The sequence below is a fragment of the Stegostoma tigrinum genome, chromosome 18 (assembly GCF_030684315.1).
Source record: "Stegostoma tigrinum isolate sSteTig4 chromosome 18, sSteTig4.hap1, whole genome shotgun sequence".
In the NCBI taxonomy this organism is placed as follows: domain Eukaryota; kingdom Metazoa; phylum Chordata; class Chondrichthyes; order Orectolobiformes; family Stegostomatidae; genus Stegostoma; species Stegostoma tigrinum.
Window position 1 is genome coordinate 26,702,167 of NC_081371.1, and position 20,734 is coordinate 26,722,900.

General features: G+C 39.2%; 1 protein-coding gene across 4 annotated transcripts in view; it reads right to left on the reverse strand.

Moving 5' to 3' along the window:
• Positions 1–579: 579 nt before the first annotated feature.
• Positions 580–20,734, reverse strand: part of LOC125461122 (sodium- and chloride-dependent GABA transporter 2-like) — a 77,443-nt gene continuing 57,288 nt past the window's right edge. For 2 of the 4 annotated variants that reach the window (XM_059652415.1, XM_059652416.1), the window contains 3 exons: positions 19,016–19,176; positions 14,995–15,165; positions 580–1,258 (listed from right to left, as the gene is read on the reverse strand). In XM_059652415.1, the coding sequence (XP_059508398.1) occupies positions 1,109–1,258; positions 14,995–15,165; positions 19,016–19,176 (482 nt within the window). In that variant the 3' untranslated portion in view covers positions 580–1,108. The remainder of the gene's footprint in view (positions 1,259–14,994; positions 15,166–19,015; positions 19,177–20,734) is intronic. The other 2 variants (XM_048549531.2, XM_048549533.1) reach the window with 2 other exon arrangements.

Here is a 20,734-nt window from a genome sequence, read left to right on the forward strand (position 1 = left end):
AAGTATCAGACAAAACCAAGAACCTGAGTAGATATATATCTGTGGCAATTATAAAGAGAGGGTAGCTGTCTACGAATGCTCCTCTGCACAACCATTCCATGGCGTGTCAGCACCTTTCTAATGGATCGCTCTGCGGCCAGCAGAAACAATAGCTGTAAGGAGGCAAAAAGGCCTGGAATTCAAACCTGCATTTATATTTACTACAGGCAGAGAGGTGACCAGGGACTTTCACAGTAGATCAGGAAGAGAATCTTATCTCCACATAATGAGAAGATATGGGAAAGACCTGACAGTGTGATCATACCCCATTTCCATTATTCTTTAATCTAAGTTGAGGAAAATGCAATCCAAGCTATTCACTTGAACAAATAACATATTGCTGTAAGTGCTCTATATTTTCAACATTTGTAAAAAAGGTGAATTTTGTCAAATAAATGCTCATTTTAAGCAAAAATGCCTTATAAGATGTCAAATGGTTGAACTCATGAACATTTTGATGAAAATGGACATCATTTGAATATGCATTTCAGAATCATACAAGAGAAGAACTTTACCCAAATACATTTGACTTGTTGCATTTATTCAATCATTTTCCCAGAGCAGACTCATCAATGAACGTGTCTCCTCAATCTAGGGCAAAACTTATTCCATGAATGACGCCAAACATTTTTCTGTACGTTGAACAAGATGATTTTTATGATGATTATACTTTCATTAAGACATTATTAAATATTGCCTTAGAAAATCCTCTGGCTTTAGCAATTTTCCTAAGGACATGAAATTCTGCTGACTGAGATTTCTCACTACAAAACTGACATTCTGTACAATTAATTCCAACAACGCACCAGAGAAATATATATATTTCACAGAATGAATTTTGTGGGTTTATTGGATAAATTGATTGCAATGCACTACTGACATCTACTTGTTTTGATTCAGGGAAAACCAGTGTAGAATATTTGGTGAATTTCTTTGTACAACACACATGACGGACAGGTTGATGCCTGGCCAGGACTGAAATCGGGTCTCTGAAGGAGGTGAATCAAATTATTGACATTGCTTCAGCCTGGAATTGCTCTGAAAAGTGGCTGCATCTCTTTCTGCAGCATCAAACAGCCACATTCTCCAGCAGGCCATCCTGAGTGTTGAGTGAAGATAGTTTGAGATCAGAATTCAGATTGCCACACAGCAGTGGATCTTTCCTCGATTTCTTGGACTGCAATGAGTCATCAGCCGGATGAATGTGGTGAAGAATGCGCTACAGGAGAAAAATATATTCATGTACTGGTATCGAACATCAGAATGTATCATTGGCTGGTGCCGATGGCAGTGATTTTAAATATTGTGTGTACTTTAATATAATCAATAAGCAAAAGGGTTTAGCTTCAATGTCCCACACGATACTCAATTTAGTTGGTGATTTTGGTGTAATGTTCAATGATTCTTTTATGATTTTCTAGACAATCATTTTATAGACATAAAAATCACGCAGGACTTTCTGACTCTTGTGCCATGAGTGCCAGTGAGGACTCTCAGAATTCAAAACAATGCACCAACAGCACTGACTCCTCATTTTCTAGATGAAACTGGAGTCACCCCAATGTTCCCCATTCCCTTTTCTTGCCTTAGATCTGACTTTTCAAACATTATCTGGCTCATGTTTCGAGACTTAGGAACTGATTTTTCTTCTAAAGATGCACAGCTTAATATGTTTTGACATGTATACTTCATATGAGACATTAACCATGAAGCAAGTGCTCTGCTGTCATCAACTGTCAAGCAAATCAGCTATTTGCAGATTATCTCAAAGATTGAACTGATTAAGCCTTCATGCAGCACTGCTAAAATCAACCGGAGTGCTTGACAGCAAAGAGCTGAAACAACCAGATTCATAACATCATTTGTGTGCTGCTGGGAATCAGATAGATCACATTACAAAGTAACCTGTCAAACGTGAAATCTTTAAGAAGACAGATATTCTGGTACCTAACCTTGGGGAGTGAGTGACAGAGCATGGAGAAATATTCGAACTACATGAACTTCAATGAACTGGGCAGAGGGAGTTTACATTCTTCATCTATTGTTTGAATGTCCCAATGGCAGGAGCAGAAAGACATGGGACCTCAACTCAAAGGTCAAACAAGTGGCCTCACAAAAGCACACAATGAATTAGCTATAGAAAGATGAGAGGCCTGGTTAGTCATGTGGTAGGACAGGCAGGAAAGTATAGGTGACGTCATTCGACATCACCCACACAGGCATCAACTTCCTGCCAGCTAGCAACATCTTTCAGGTTGGTTTTCACGGAAAATGCTGCCATTCCCTTTTTGAACTGTCACCCAGGATCCCGGGAATTGGCGCTGTCCAATCCCTCGTCATATTCAAAAGTAGTAGATTCCCTCCTGAAGTCTTGAAAGTCTTAAACACCACTCCAAACCTACCCATTGAGCTCAGTTATCTGCTGTTACTCCATTCAATTACTGTAGAATGCCCTTATGCAGACAATGAGAGCCCCACAATGTAGCAATGCCTCCTTGCATATCCTCCCCAGGTCTTCCGGGAAAGGCAGGAGGCTCTGTTCTTCAATGATGGCAGGAGCCACAAGTGAATTTGGGATCAGTTCCACAAAAGGGTCAATGACCTCCTGCACTTTACAAAGTTAAGTGCCATGACTTAGTCACTGCAAAGGGCATCCACAAGGCAAACTGAGATAAATATTTGTCAGGATGGAGTTTGGGTTCAAGGCCTCAGCATTAGATGGTAAATATAAACTGAGTACATGGGAACCAATTCATGCTCTGGAAAGATTAACCACTGCAGGAACAGTTATGGGGAAGCATCCAACTAGAAACTGTCATAGGCTTGCATGTTTATTCAGGCATTGTGACTACACTCAATACTTCTATCCACATGTAAGACAAAGGAAGGCATTAAAACACAGAAGAGGTAGTAGCGCAGAGGCCCTTATAACTCTGGCATCCAATGTATGGTTCACTAATTGTGGTGGTCCATATGGGCTGTCACTCTTTCAATTTAGCTCACCCGAGATCTGGATGGACTCCATCACTCGTGCAGATGTGTACATTGCTTTTGCTCCCTTTTTGACTCTAGAGATATGTCATTAATCAAAAGCTGAACAACACTGTGCCCTCCCACACTGCTCCCAGTGTGACTGACCAAAGCTCTCCTTGCATTCATCAGCAGTTTGAAAACATCTTCATCAGCAGTTTGGGCATATCTCTATAATACGCATCAGGTTTTGATCTTATTGCTCGTCATGCAGAACTACCAACCAAACTGAAAGTGGGGGGCAATGATTTGACCTTTCAGCCTTTGAGATCTTTACCTCCTTTGCAGAGATACAAGGTTGTCCTATAGGGCCTGTGACTGTATAGAGACCTGTGAGAGACAGATGAGTGTTGAAGAGGAAATGTACTTTCCAATACATTCTTCTGACCACTGATCACTTGGAGTGCTACATGACCAATGGTGAGCACATGAACACCATTTTTTCGGCCTGCTACAGGGTTTTTGGTGCACGCCCATTAGGTCACTCACTTTCTTGGGGTTCCACACGTGTTTTGCCATCTAAGTTACATTCTCCTAGCTCTAATACCACTTCGTCCATTGGCAAGAGGTTGCCCATTTAAGGCACACTACCTTGTTCTCTCACTGAGGCTCTCATATACCTCTTATGCTATGGTGCCTAGAATTGCAGTCCAGCTGCCAAGAATCTTGTATAAGTTCGGCATAACCACTTTGCTCTTGTACTGTCTATGCCTCCATAAATACAGGATACTGTATGCTTTATTAGCTATTCTCATCCTGCCTGGCCACCTCAGCGATGTATGCACAGATACACCCATGTCCTACTTCTCCTTCACCTCCCTCAATATTCTACCTGCCATTTTATTTTGCCTGTCCCACGTTTCCACATTGAAATTCATCAGCCACCTATCTGCGCATTGCATCAACTTGCCTCTATCATTCTGGAGTACTAAACTATTCTCATAGATTATAATGATTCTACATTTCATATTACCCACAAACTTTGAAGTTGTCCCTGCGTAAATATATAAATATATTATATGGAAAAGCAAGGATCTTAATACTGACTCGTTGGAATTCCACTATAAACCCTCCCCTTTTACCAAACTTTACTTCCAATTAGTCAGCCAATTTTGCATTCTCATTGTTACGGTTTCATTTTTTCCATGAATTTAACTTTATTCGCACATCTGTTGTACAGCATTGTCAAATGTCTTTTGAAAGTTCATGTACAGTTACCCTCATCAAACCTCACTGTTACCTCTTCAAAAAAAATTCCAGCAAGTTAAACGAATAAGAAAATAAATAGTTTGAAGCTGAGATTGAGAGCCCCACATGGTCTATTGTCTCCCAGGTGCAGGGGATCGGGACATAACAGAATGGCTAGATAAACTTCTGGGGAAAGTGAAGGTGAACAACTAGTGTTTGTGGCTCATGTTTGAATTAATGACGGCTTGGAGACTTGCAGAATCAGTTTCAGGAATTAGGGATAGGTTGAAACTCAACACCTCCAGAGTAGTGATCTCAGAAATACTACCTGTGCCACAAGTTTCGCCAAGTTAGACAAAAGCAGATCAGGAAGGTAAATGCACAGCTTGACAGACTGTGTAGAGGGGAGGGGGTTTACATTTTTGGGGCACTGGGATCACCTTTGGGAAGGAAGGCTGTTCAGAAGAGATGGTCTTCATCTGAGCTGAAATAGAACTGAACTCCTGGCTGAGAGACTAAATACTGTATGGGTTGACTAATGGGCCTCATTTTTAGAGAGGGAAAAGCAGAGAAATGGGGAATGGAGAAAAATAAGTCAGTGAAGGTTTGTGCATTGACCATAAACAAAAAAATGGTCACCTCCTAAAGACCAAGAAAGAGATAAGGGCAGGGTTAAATTAGATGTATGCAAATACACAGAGTATAGTGAATACAATTCAGGAACTGGAAGCAGAAATTGCTCTCGGGGGATGTGACATGGTAGTATTGACAGAAATATGGTTCAAGAACAGGATTGGGTGCTTAATACTTCAGTTATAAGTTTTTTAGCAGGAAAAGGGTGGTTAAAAAGCAAGTTGGTGTAGCAGCCTTGGTGAAAGATATTACTACTACCCTTGAATGAGATACAGTTCCTCAATTTGAATTTATACGGCTAGAGGTGAGAAACAGAAAGGGAGTGGTGACTTTGTTGTCACAGTACATCTCCAGTCCTACTTGGGAGGAAACTGTGCTGAATCTGGTCATAGAAAATCAGACAGTCCAAGTAGAGAACTTTAGAGCTGGGCGGCATTTGAAAAATAGCGATCATGAGATGATAAAGTTCAATATTAGTTTAGAAAAGGATAAAAACCAGTCAAGGAATAAGATCCCAGACTGGAAAAGGACAGATTTTAAGGGTCTGAAAGTTGAACTTGAGTAGGTTCATTGAAAACATAGGGAACAAGGTGTGAAGCTGGATGAACACAGCAGGCCAAGCAGCATCTTAGGAGCAGGGAAGCTGATGTTTCGGTTCTGATGAAGGGTCTAGGCCCAAAATGTCAGCTTTTCTGCTCCTAAGATGCTGCTTGGCCTGCTGTGTTCATCCAGCTCTATATCTTGTTATCTTGGATTCTCCAGCATCTGCAGTTCCCATTATCATTGAAAACATATTCGGTGCATAAAACTGTGGATGACAAATGGGAGACTTTTAAAACACAATAAAGAGTGTGCAAGCTAGGTACATACTATGAGAAATAAATATAGAGTTTCCAAATCCTGGATGGCTAAGGATACTGATGAGAAAACAAGGAAGAAAAATGTAACATATGACATGTACCAGACTAAAAATTGCAATAGAAATCCGGAAGAATATCTCAAATGCAGGAGTGAGGCTAAGACAGAAATAAGGAAGTTTACAAGGAAGTAGGAGGAAGGGATGCCAGGCTATGCTAAAGCAAATAGTAAAATGTTCTTCAAACATATTAATAATAAAAGATTGGCAAAGAATTGAGTGGGCTCATAAGCAACAAGCAGGGTAAACTGCTTACTGAAGCAAAAGGTATGGTGGAGTACTAAATTAATATTTTGCCCCTGTCTTTATCAAATTAGACAATGGTGATAATGGCCCAGTTGAAAAGTGGGTGCTGAGTGATAAATAAAGATGAGGTGCTAAAATTTGGAGTAGCACTCCAGGTAGAGAAGCTGACAAGACAGGATTAGATGCATCCTAGATTTCTGAGGATGGTAAGGGAGTAAATTGTGAAGCTATTAACAGAAATTTTCCAGACCTCTCTGATATAGGATTAGTCCTGGGGTACGGGAGGGTTGCAAATATGACATTGTTGTTTAAGGGGTCAAAGGATAACCCAAGAAAGTACAGACCTGTCAACTTGGCATCAATAGTGGCAAAAACCGATGGAGGCCATAATATGTGATAAGATAAAAATACACAGAAAAATATAAAGTTAATACAAGACAGTCCACATGGCTTTGTCAAGGCAGGTTATGTCTGACAAATTTAGTCAAGTTTTTTGATGAGTTGACACTGGTGGTGAATGAAGATTGTGCTGAGGATGTTATATATTTGAACTTCCAAAAAGCATTTGACATAATACCATTTAGCAAGTTGGTTAGCAAATTAAAAATACTTGAGACTGATGGGTTCTTGGCAGCATGGATTAGAAGGTGGCTAAAAGATAGAAAACAGAATAGGTATTGATGGGCATTTCTCAGACTGGAGAAGAGATGAAAGTTGTGCTCCCCAGGACTTAGTGTTGTAACCCTTATGTTTTCTGATTATATAAATGATTTGGAGACGGGTTTTGAGGGCAAAATCTCTAAATTTGTAGATGATACTAAGTTAGTGTGTGAATAGTGAATTGTGAGGATGATGCTGAACGACTTCAGAGAGGCACTGAGCAAATGGGAAGAGATCTGGCAAATGAAGTTCAATGCAGAGAAATGTGAGGTAATGCATTTTGGTAGAAGAAACATGGAAAAATGATATAGGCTGAATGATACAACTTTGGAGGGAGTAGAGGGGCAGAGGGATCTTGGGTTCAAGTGTATAATTCATTGAAGGTAGCCAGGCAAGTTGAAACAGTTGTTAGGAAGGCTTATCAGATTCTTGGATTTATTAATAAAGGCTAAGAGTATAAAAGCAAGAAAGTTATGCACACCTCACCTCTAAAAATCATCGGTCAAACCACGCTTATCTGGGCATCTTATTTAACAAAGGACAGTAAAGCCTGAGAGAGTTTATAAGAAATTTACTAGAATAATACCAGGAATGAGGGCTTTTAGATACAAAGAAAGATTAGAGAAATTGTGCGTATTCTCCTTGGAGCAAGGAAGATTAAGAGGCAACAAGTGATGTTCTTTTGCTCCACAGAATTGATAATAACTGCTAGTATCTGATATATGCCATACTTCAATGCATTGGCTTTATCATATGTATCCTTCAAGGATTTGTACCTTAAGAAATGAATGGATTCTACTGATTTTCAGTGATAACAGCAATCTTTATCACTTAGTATTGAGCTCTGTTGACTCTCAATTTTTTTGCTTCTCTCACTGTCTGAATGGCTTCTCCAGAATCGAATTTTGCATTGACTGTAATAAATCTGTCAAAGACTCATCAGCAATTCCATCAACGATTCTGTCTCTTATAAATTTTGACTTTAGTTACCAGAATCACAGTTTTCCACTAATCCACAGGAGTCACTAACATAATCCTTTATGGATTTCCTTGGATGTTGAACTCTATCAAATATTGCACTTGCAAGAATTTTATTTGTTCTGCAGTCCAAGCAATTGTTATCAAAAGTATAAATTGCTTCATTTACACTTTGGTGATCTCTAATGCCTTCAGCTGTAGTCCAAACTGTGCACAAAAGCATACTTCCTTAAGGAAGCAATTAGCCCAACTCGGAAATTAAATCTTTCTGGAAAAAATAACTTTTGTTTCCATGTTGTACTAAGGTGATTGTTTACTCCTCTTACTTAAAAGGCATTCTTCCACATAGCAATACTGCTACTGCGCTACTGCACTGGAAGCTTTTCCTCCACTTTTGCGGTTAAAGTAGAGAATTCCGATCTTTTGTGAGTGAAATGAAATCATTCAAAGAGTGAGTGAATGTAGTGATATGGTTGGATTGGAAAGGCTGGGGTAGTCCTTCACAGGGAAAAGAATCTTGAGGGTGTGTTACAAGGGTCTAAAAGGGTTAATATTAAAGATTTCCCCCAAGAATTACAGATTTCCCTAAATGGATTCTGCTATTGTGACCTTATTAAACAATTCCCAATTTCCTTAATGGCTTTACTGAATGAATCCCACTGCCTACAACAAATTATCTTAAAGGGAATTGAATCCTTTGTTATTACGTATAAAAACTCTTGTTGCTGTCATAGTTTCTTCTGGATGAATCCCCTGGAACTAAATAAATGATTCCTGTCCAATAATTAATTTCCAGTCTTTTTTGAGGCTTCGATTGTCTTCCATTATGCTTTATACATTTCTGCTTCTAAATTGTCCATTGATCACTTTAATTCTGAATGTGCCTTGAATTTTTCATCTTTTTAAAGAAATTTCTATTGTGGCACTTAATTTCCCTAGCTGTCACCATGCTCTGTGGTGCCTGTTTACTGTGATGGCAATGCTTGATTTGAGTTATAACTATATCACTTTCTTCTAGCTTTCACAGATTGCAAACAGCACCTTTTTGTCAAGGAAAACTTTTCTACTTGCCACCTTACTCTTTTGAGATCCTAAGCTGTTCTCTGACTGAGTCCTTTTGGCATGATCATAGTCTGTGGTGCTTGGGAGAAATCTTCAGCATTAACCCTTTTAGATCCTTAGACCACACCCTCAACATTCTTTCCCCCATGAAGCACTACTCCAGCTTTCCCAATCTAACTGTGTAGCTAAATTCCCTTAATTTTCTCTGTACCAGGAATTGAAATACACATGGGTGAACATACTTCTATAAGGCCTGGTACTGCACCGAAAAATTCAATCAATCATTGAGGAAACCATTCAGACAGGTGACCCCGTAGATGACAGAGACAGAATTGGTCAGAAACATGTCCTCTAATCGAAGAAGCTACCTCTCTCTACCACCTCCAATGTCAGGTTCCTCTCTCTCCTGTCTTGACTTCCTTTCAAATAATAGATGTATAGATGTTCTGGATATAGCAGCCAAGACAGAAGGAAGGGAACCTGTGATTGGAGAAGCTACTCTGGGTACAGGACCCAAGCCTGAGGGAGAGTTTATCAAGTTCAGAACAGGACCAGGGGAACTGGCTCTCAGCTGGTTGGAGCAAGGTAAATGCTTCTTTGAAGCTACTCATGTTTTTGCCTTGACAGAGTGAGGGAGGGTCGAAGTCTGGTGGAATGGAACCACCTCACAGGTGGGGGAGGCCTGGTGTTGAGTGGAAAGAAACTCAACTACCTAGCATCAGATCAGGTTACTCACATCCATCCTGGCTGGCTGGCTTTCCAGTCTGCTCAAAGGTGGAGTTGAAGCTTTGAAGAGCTCTTTAATTCCTTGTTCATGTGGATGAAGGAGAGAGCCAGAACTTGGGAACACTCCAGTAACTGACACTACCAATAATCAGCCACTTCAACCTGAAGCTGGAGATGTTACATGAGCAGTGATTGAAAGCTGGAAAGCAGCATCTTGAAGGAGGCTGGTCTGACATTGGAGAATATTTCTTTAAACTCAATATTGAAGAACAAATGGTGTGAAGCTGACTCACTACCTGGGACAGAGAAACAAGGTTTTAGATAATCGCATTCCAACCGCATTCCAATTGCATGCCAAAGGTTCCGAGATTTCAACTTTCATATATATGTCAATCTATGCTGGGAAAATAATATTTTTGTTCTTCTTGGGGACAAACTATCAGCAGTCTCAGCTTTCTGTGGTTCTACAGGAATAGTTTTATTCTAAAAATTTGAGTTAAATTAACATTAATTCAGCAAAAAATCTATTGCTAATAAAATTGAACAGATGGTTAATGAACAACTGCAGTATAATATCAAATCAGCAACTTACTTTAGATAATATTATGAAGGTAAATGTCCTTAATTAAATCCTAAACAGCTGAAATCTCATTCAATACCTTGTGTCCTTTACATTCTAGTCCAGGAAAATGCAGTCGTTCATAGCTAAGCATAGAGTCACTGAACATTCTGAAAATTTTCAGCTGATCAGAGAGAATTTGTAAATTATCATTAATATGCCTGCCAAATCTCAATGAATTTTTTGAACAGCTGAATAAAGCGGTGACCAACAGAATGTCTGGGCCTCCAGAAAGCATCTGATACAATCTTTCATAAGAAACTATTGCTGAAGTTGAGGCTTATGGAATTGAAGGTACATAATTGACCTAGTTTAAAACAAGGACAAGGCTGCAACAAGAGAAAGCCTACTCAACTTAGATCATTGTAACAAAAAGAACTCAGTTATTCTCATAAGATAACTAAGTGTGGAGCTGGATGAACACAGCAGGCCAAGCAGCATCTCAGGAGCAGAAAAGCTTACGTTTCAGGCTGAGGTCCTTAAATTAACTTAGGAGCTGGGCTGGTTTTCTGATGTAGTGGGGGGAGGGGAAGAACTGGGCAGGTTTGTGCTCCTGAGATGCTGCTTGGCCTGCTGTGTTCATCCAGCTCCACTCTTTGTTATCTTGGATTCTCCAGCATCTGCAGTTCCCAGTATCAGTTATTCTCATTTTTTTTGTAGCTGAAGCTATTCATAACTTGTGCCATCTTAATGAATTGCTTCTCTAGCCTCACTAAGGCCTTGACATTCTCTCTACAAAAATCGTAAAGGAGAAATTTGACAAAGTGGTCACTGTTTTAATGGGTATCAACATTCTTTTTTTAGCTGAAAGGGGCTCTGCCACTATTTGCTACAGAATTTATCTAGAATTTTCGTTGATGGTACATGAAACAAGGCCAGAGAGAAGCTAATACTGCAGAAATGCTGAACTGTTGAAAGTATCATATTTAGTCTATTCTTCACATTAGTTATATACCAGATGAGATACTGAACTGAGAATTCTATCTACCAACTTAATCCTCTTCAATTTCATCAAAAGAAACAGTTTTACAAAGGGCCACAGGGATTATCAGTCAGACAAATTCCATAAAATTGATTTAGATTGAACTATGAATAATCAGAGCTAAAATTAACATTTTACACATGGAAGTGGAACTAGTCAGCAATCCCAATGGGAGATGTACAAAGACCTCAACCTCCTACTTGGTTTGTACCTTTATGAGAATCATCATCTGTTAGAGGTGAAAATCACCCTCATTCACCATGCTGAGAAAACAAATATTAGCTGTTGGAATATACTATCAACTTTTATTTCAAGGAGCTTTTCTGGCAGATAGGAAGAGATGGATTTTCGACTGTAAAGTTGAATTTTGGCTTGAAAGGGCTCACTCTTTCTCAAGAAGTAAAACACTGGTGATAACACTGACTTGAAGGAAACATCAAAAGACTAAAAACTTAAAAGATGGCTCCAATACTCATGGCTGTAGAAAGTCAAGAAACTAAAAAACGCATGAAGTTCTTAGATTAAAATCTTATGCCTCAGGGATACTCCAAAGGACACTGAAATGCATACCCTTAATTCCTTTATACTGACCACAATCCTTTTTTAAGTCTTTGCATGTCTCTGTGTCTTTGTGAGTATGTGAGCGTGTGTGTGTGTGTGTGTGTGTGTGTGTGTGTGTGTGTGTTTGTGTGTATACACGCGCATGTGTGTCTGTGTGTGTCAAGTGACTATACAAAGTATAATGCATGAGCTAGGTGTTTATGAGGCAATAAACTTGTGCTTTTTTAACTTGAAGCATCTTCACAACCAACTTAAAGCTCTGTTGTAAACAACCAAGGAGGTTAAAAAAAGTTGACATTAAAAGAAGGTTGGTGGGCTTCTTCTAATATCTTGACTAACATTTATTCATCATCCATGATTTATGATCATGCTTTGCAAAAATCGCTCTCTGAATTTCTCTGCTTTCTAACAGCGACTACACTTTCCTAGATGTGAAGCACTTTAGGGATGCCCTGAGATCATGATGTATAAATGCAAGGTCATTCTTTTTAAACATCCAGCTGCAGGGTATTAATGTACCCTGAAATAGATAACTATTTATCAGAGTAAAATGGAGAAAGTCCAACTATTAGTGATACAAACACAATAAAATAGTTTAAACATTATTGATGGAAAGAGAGACATGTTGTAAAGCTGTTCACCTTGAACTCATCAGGAGAAATGTGTGAAACTCAAAACATCAAACACTCCTACAATGAGATACTGATTTCAGTAGCAGGAACATCTAAGGAGTCTTCCAAAAAGGAGACATGAGGAAAGGAAGTAGGACTGCATTTGTAACAGTGGTGCAAAGGGAACATGTTTTCATGAAGAAGGTACCATGAAGAGAGAGGTGGATCATGACAGTCATGAAAACTAATTTCCAAAAAGTGACAAGGAAATTGGCCTGAATCTCACTTAATTGGTCATAGCATCAAATGGGATTGTAATGTAATACTTGGCCAGGAATGATCTGATTAGTATAATCTTTATACGGAAGCTAACTTTGATGCAATCAAGTTTGCAGCTGAGCAAATAACTCAAATTCTATTGACAAGATTGCTGAAAAAGTAATTCTTAAGATCCATGGAACACATTCCTGTTTAATTTCACACAATTGGCTTTGATATGTGTAACCCTAATACAATGAAAACATGTTAATTTATTTACATCACTTTTTCATTATGGACTCTCTCTTTTATTACTTTGACATCTTATGTCTGTTTTCTCAAACATAATAGCTTGTCAATCTATAAATAGTCTAATCCTCCTTTTCTCTAAGTTGTGCCCATTAACAAGTGCAAGGTTTTTATTGGTCAGAAACTGAGAAGAAAAAAAAGAAATCAGCTAAATTCTTAACTAGCATACTGAGGAAACAAAATTTTGGTCTACCACAAATCCCCAGAATATGGCAAAGTATTACAAAAAAATTGGAAAACAGAGGTTAAACTAGAATTCCATGCTGGTACCTTTCAATGGTTGCATGAGCAGTATTTTTCACAACTATGATGCTTTAGTCAGTCCAAAAAGAGTTTTATTTCATATCAAATAGTTATACCATGTGCAATATGAATTTATATGTGGGAGCAATGCCAGGTACTTAGAATATATATCTCAATGACTGACACATCAAAACAAACATGTTTCTCTGGCTGCATGTATGGACAGAGAAAAGATTGCACTCAGCTCGGCCACGCATGCATACCCCAAAACCGAACATTACTTTTCCGTGTAATTCTGCTGTTAGGCTGCACTCGTTGCACAATTTTCAGTGAACTGACAGCTATACCAACAATCTTGTGAAGTTAATCAGTCAAGTTCATAATGGATTCAAAGGGGTAAGATGTGGTACAGTGGTAATTCATTGGACAAGCAATCCAGAATCCCAAACTAATTTTCTGGGGGCATGGGCTCAAGTTCCAGCATTGTAAATGGTGGAATTTGAATTAAACAAAATCTGGTTTGCTAATGTCCTTTAGGGAAGGAAAACTTCCATCTGGGTTTAGTTCACATGGCACTCCAGACCCACAACAATTTGCTTGGCTCTTAACTGCCTTCTGGGCAATTGGGAATGGCTAATAAATGTTCACCCAGTCAAATGGTCTCACTTTCCATTAATGAATTAAAAAAAGAGGTTTACTTACACTTGCTAAAAATGAAACATTTCATGTGTAGGGACCTATTCTCCGCATATAAAACAAAAGATTTGCTCAAGTATTATACTTTTTTTAAATTATTTGCAAGCATGGGGCACTTACAATTAACCATTACTTTCTGCATGCCAATACCTTGGTCAATCAGAATTGACTTGTCAACTATCAGCACCCTTATCTCTGATATCTTAAATTATTGTGATGATTAAAATTTGGAACTTTTGTCTTTGTCCCCATGACTGCAAGACGAAAAGCTTTGACAACATATCTCATCAACAATAAAAAAAGTTATTTGAAATACTTACATAACGGTAGTGCTCACATTTTCCATTGTTATTGTAACAATTTATATGAAAGTAAATTGCCTGATATAGCTCAATGATTCAATTTGTAGCTTAGGGGTTTAAAATCACCTATTGCAGAATTTCATGGTGGCAATAAATTGTCATCCCCTCAGCCATGTGTTGCAAGTCTTTAGTAACTATTCTACAGATGCATGATAGCAGCAGGGAAGCTTCTGTAAAACTGTAAAGCACTTGAATGTAAATTGCTATGTTCCTCTGCCACTGAAGGGGTTTGGACGTAAAATTGGATGCATCGATCCAAATGCTCTTTATGTAAGGCCATCGGTTATTTTATATTCAATGTAAAATCAAAAGTGAGGCAACACTGTTAACATGTGCAGTCTTAGTGACAAATCACATTATAAAGTTGGGCACAATTAACTTGATTTTTGTCCACAGTGTGAACTTTACCGATAAAAATTCTGTGCAGGGACTCCTTTTGTTAGGTGTTCTTGCTCCTTGATATTTTCTGGACTTGATTTGCACTGATTGATAGCCTAGACCCCAACAATACCGAATCAATCATCTCTTTTCAAAAGATAATGTGGCTGGAGTCTACGTATGGACAGGGGAATGCAGGGGTTTTGAACATCCCCTACTTCAATGCTAGATGTCAGCTATATTCTCAAGCTCAATAGGACAGACCATCCCATGAATACGCAGGAAAATTAAGGAAATACCACTCACCTCATTAAGTTCTGTCATTAATAGACAGTATCAGTGAATATATCAATCCTAAAGTTATCATCCTAGTCTATGGACTTTCAGAACCCATGTTGATTTGTGGCTTTTATAATATACTGTTCATACATAATTCTGGTTGTACCACAGCCAGCAACTGCTACCATTCAAAGTCTGTGAATAAAGTAATACATTACCTCTTTCAGAGTGCCTTTAGTCGTGCAGATCTTATAAAGTATACAAAGGGGGACACACAGCACAGAGGAGAATGCAAGCAGCCATCCCAAGGCATAGCCCCATACTGGATATACATAAGTCTTGTTGTATTTGAGGGGGCTGTATTTAATCAGAGAGAAAATGCAAGTACCCTGAAAGAAAAGGGCATAAAGTATCAGCTGAGATGCATTGCAGAAGGGCAACCTGAAAAGAAAGCACATTGGAGCTACAAAGCAAGGGTTAGGATTTAGAGTTCAGTGTGAGGTGAGACAATGATACTGATCCTGGCCAGATCACAATCAGAGGCCAGCGACCTGTCTACTTAAGGAGTTTGCAAAAACTAGACAGACCAACTTCCATAGGCAACTTCAATATATACCTTGCCTGTCAGTTATTTGCTATCATTGATGAAGCTTTGGAAGAATGCCCTCAAGCCATATAAGGTGATACAGAAAGCAAGAAAGATGAAATAAAACAAATTATACAATTTAAACAACAAAAAGAGGAAATGAGTATTATGGAGGTAAATTTAACTATACTCACCTTGACTGGAATTTAATGGAATCAACCAACCGTTCTTTCTGCATTTGCCTGAATTTTCTTCTCAAATTAATTTGATTGAGTTCTTTGATCAAGTAATCTTGAGAGTGAATGAGGGTAGTGTGAATAATGTGGTGCATCTGAATCTTTCAAAGGTTTTTGATGCTGTACCACATAATAAACTTTGTTCGCGAAATTTATTCTCATGGGATTAAAGAGGCGGAGGCAGCACAGGCGCAAAACCAGGCAAGGGTCAAAAGGTTCATGGTGAACAGCTACGTATCAAGCTGGAGGAAAGTACACAGTAATGTTCCTCAAGATGTGGAGGTGCCAGTGTTGGTCAAAAGTGGCACAACTCCAGGCTATAGTCCAACAGATTTACTTGAAATCACAAGCTTTCAGAGCATAGCCCCTTTGTCAGGTGAAATGAAATGAGGCACGCAGGCACAGAATTTATAATCAGAGAGATCAGAAGACATACAAATGGCACGAGTGTGTGTCGATAGACTGAGTAATAAGTCTCTGCAGGTAATCAACAGTGTCAGATGGTGTGAGTAAAGCGTTAATAGCTGAATCACAAGTGAATGGATGACTTATAATCCGATTAATCAAGGCAGGGAGATAATTACAAAAGAATAAAACTAAGGTGGTGCTGGACACAAATCAAATGATTGGAATAACATGATAAGTATAAGAGTTGCATGCCAAGGGTCAGACCAAAGTAATAAGTAATGGAAGACTGTGCAAACTAATTAAAGTAGAGCGATCATAAACAGTTATCGAGGTGACGGTGTAAAAACAGGACAGTCAGGAAGATTTTACAGATGCAGAACAGTATGGTGGGGTCACATTGTAGCATGACATAAACACAAGATCACAGTTGAGGCCATTTTCATGGGTACAGAACTTGCTTATCAGTTTCTGCTTGGCGATTCTGTGTTGTTGTGTATCTCAAAGGCTACATTGGAGGATGCTTACCCGAGTATCCCATGCACTCTTCTCCAACATACTTCTCTTGATGTTCATTATGCTTTAAAGTTTTGGCTAAATTGGCTAAATGTCCTTGACCGTGAGGTTTTCCCTGATTGGGAGGGAACATCCGTGTCTGGTGATTGTTGAACAGTGTCCATTCATCCATTGTTGTAGCGTCTGCATGGTGTCTCCAATATACCATGCCTCGGGGCATCCAAGCCTGCAGCATATTAAGTAGACAACATTGGCTGAGTCGCATGAGTACATGCCATGTATGTAGTGGGTCGTGCTCCCACGTGAGATGGTAGAATCCATGCTGATGAGCTGGTATATCTTGCAGAAGTTGCCATGACAGGTTTGTGTGGTTGATGTTATCCTGAAGGCTAGGCAGTTTGCTGCAAATGATGGTCAGTTTAAGGTTGGGTGGTTGTTTGAAGACAAGAATTGGAGGTGTAGGGATGATCTTGGTGAGATATTTGTCACCATCGATGATATGTTGAAGGCTGTGAAGAACATAGTGTAGTTTCTCTGCTCTGGGGAAGTACTGGACGATCGAGGGTACCCTATCAGTCGTATCCTCTGTCTCTCTTCTGAGGAGGCCGTTGTGGTTTTGTACTGTCGCATGTTGGAACTGGTGATGAGTTGAGCATCATATCCTGTTCTTATGAGAACATCTTTCAGCATTGTTATGTGTCTCTTGCATTCTGCCTCATCTGACCAAATCTGGTACATATGCAGGGCTTGTCCATAGGGGATGGCTTCTTTAACATGTTTAGGGTAGAAGCTAGAGAAATGTAGCATTGTGAGCTTATCCGTGGGCTTGCAGTAGAGTGAGGTATTGAGCTGTCTGTCCTTGATGGAGATGTGTGTGTTGAAAAATTATTCTGAAGAGTAGTCCATGGTAAGTTTGATGGTGGGATTAAACTTGTTGATATCATTGTGTAGTCATTTCAATGATTCCTCATCATGAGTCCAAAGGAAGAAAATGTCAATGCATCTGGTACATAGCATTGGTTGGGGTGCTGTGCAGCAAAGAATCTTGCTCAAGCTTGTGCATGAAAAATGTTGGCACATTGGGGTACAAATTTGTTCCCTATGGCTGTTCCATGTGTCTGGACGAAGAACTGGTTGCTGAAAGTGAGGACCTTGTGGTTAAAGATGAAGTGGATGAGTTGTAGGATGGCATCTGGAAATTAGCAGTTTTCAGTGGTGAGTGCAGATGCTGTTGTGGCTATAACATCATAGTGGGTTATGCTGACATAGAGTACTGAAATGTCCATTGTGATGAGGAGTGTTTCTGGTTCGTGGTCTATGGGTGCTGAGTTTATGTAAGAAATCTGTAGTGTTGTGACAGAAGCTGGGTGTTTTTTGTACAATGGGTTGAAAGATGCCCTCGACATAGCCAGAGAGTCTCACACAGGGTCCAGTTTCCTGGTACAATGGGACATCCAAGCATATTGGCTTAGTGTATCTTTAGAAGGCAGCACAAGTCTCCTAAGTGAGAAGTATGTGGGAGGAGAGTGCATGGGATACTCTGAAGATCTTGTTCAGTCATTTGAGTTGACAGGTGTGCTCCTTGCTCAGCTCAGCAGGTCACTCTTTGTAGTGTGACTGGCTGTTCAATTGTTGGCTTTCTTCTAAACAGTAGTCTGTTCTATTCTGTATAACCATGGCTCCTCCTTTGTCTGCTGGTTTGATGACAATGTTGCAATTGGTCATGAGAGCATGGATGGCATTGTGTTGTGTTTGGGTGACGTTCTGCACTACCTTGTGAGCTCGGATGCTAAATCTGATGTTAATGGATCTCCTGACAGCTCATTACGATTAAATCCAAATTTTGTAGGGTTTGCTGATGACAAAACTTTAAAGCATAATGAACATCAAGGGGGACAGTAGCAAGACTTTTGGAAAACATATACAGACTGGAGAAATTAGTACACTTATATGGACAGTTGTATTGTGAAAATATTACTAGACTAGTGATCTAGAGATACAGATTAATACTAGTAATTACTAGTAATTCTAAGGTTTAATGGAAGGTGGTTTAATTTGAATTCATTACTATTTCCTAATTGTTTTTCAACATCATTGGCTAATCTGGTAGTTATGCCCATTAATAGCTGGAACCTTCCATCTGGGCATGGTTTGTCCAATTGCTCTGAGCAGCCATTACCTGGCTGCACTGCCCGAGGATGCTGGAGAAGACCAAACCTGTTCAAAGCTTGGCTTGCTATGTACTTCTGTACTCTTCTGCCACCTGTGCATCAGCAAAAGTAGTTGGATGGAATTGGTAGAGAACATGGAGAGAACAAAAATTCCTCATGGCAATTGTAATGAATTCCTAGTGCAAACAATTGCAGAAAGTCATTTTGACATGGATGGTAATTTGCATCTACATTTTGCAAACCTTTGTACCAAATAGAACAGCCTTAAATGCATTACGCTGTAGGAAAAAAGACAGCTGGGTTTGTAACATAATTGAAACCTTACCTGAAATGCTTTTATTTTGATAACTATTTGGGATAAAATTGGAAGAAATGAGAAGCTTACAAGGCAGAAGCTAGGAGTAAAGATGAACCAACACCACTTCATGTATGACCAGGGCTTATATCCTATCATTGCCTCAATGTTGTCGTAGATACGATTGACACCTGAACAGTAAAATACAATCTATAGTTACTTTGACTATTACATGTCTATCCTAATGTGAAATCCATAAGCTTCTTCTTAATATTTTTAAGTCAAAATGAAGAAGTTATCGCACTTTAACAAAAAATACTACCCATTTCCAGATAAGGGAGAATGATTGGAATGTTTTTTAATCACTCATGGGATGCGTGTATCACTGAACGGACTACCCTTTACTGTCCATCCCTCATTGCCCTTGACGAGGGGTGGTGATATGCCTTCTTGAACCACTGCAGTCCACCTGGTGTATGTTCCAGTGAAACTGAATGGAAGGTGATGTATTTGCTTGTCAGGATGGCGAGTGGCTTGAAAGGGAATTTGCATGCATCCTCATCCTCAGATGGTAGTAGCTATGGGTTGGAAGATGCTGTCTAAGGAGCCTTAGTGAACTTCTCCAGTGCATCTTGTAAATATTGCACACTATTGCTATTGAGCATAAGTTATGGAGAGACTGTTTGTGAAAATGTTTGTGGATGTGGTGCTAATCAAGCCAGCTGCTTTGTCCTGGATGGTGTCAAGCTTCTACGGTGTTGCTGCAGCTGCACTCATCCAGGCAAGTAGGGAGTATTTCATCACATTCCTGACCAGTGCAGTTCAGTTCCTAGTCAATGATAACCCTAGGATGTCGATAGCAGGGAATTCATGATCGGTATTGACACAAAAATGTAATGGTACTCTAATAATTCAATTTTCTTTCAAAACATACTTCTTTTCAAATTCATAATTGATTACTTTTGAAATTCAAGTCATACAAAACAGAGAATATTTGTCTGTTAGCTTCACAGAGTTTGAAAACTGGAAACCATATCCTAAACAAAATATAAGGTTTGGGAATGTAAAAACACAATTTACATCTTTACCAATAGAGTCCCATGATGAACAATATTGAAAGCCTTAAGACAAAATAAAAATTGTGCTATTTCCTTTGGAACTAATTCTCAATGGAAACAATCAGCAATCCATGATGAAGCTGCAATTTGCCTACATGTTATTTATTGTAACAAGGAGTAGCTAAGCTCCTTTCTGCACACTCTCTAGCCCCTAAACTTTAACAGTATATGCACTACAATTGTGGCATTATTGAAGATCTTGTAGAGGCGTTACACATTTAAGATGGCTAGATGGCAGCACGACATGTAGCCACATCATATAAAAGTTCTCATCTACTTTATATACAGTAAGTTTATTGGTCAGCCAGTCTGTTAGCCACAGTTGGACTTACAAGACGTCGCCCAGCTAATCAGCCAGTCAACTAAATGTCGAATGTAATATTAATATAAGTAAGCATGAAGCCCAGAGATTGCACAAGTCTGAGATATAATATTTAATTAGTTGTTGATAAACTTCCAGATATTTGTCTCATTCAGAACATAGGCCTCTGTGGTATGTTCGGTGGGCTAATACATAGCAGCCACCACAACAACAATAACTCGCAGAATCTGGATCTTCTGAGGAGTTAAATCATCTGTATTTCTACTGGGGTCTTCTGAAACCAGTTGTCTTAAAAACATGAAGTACCAC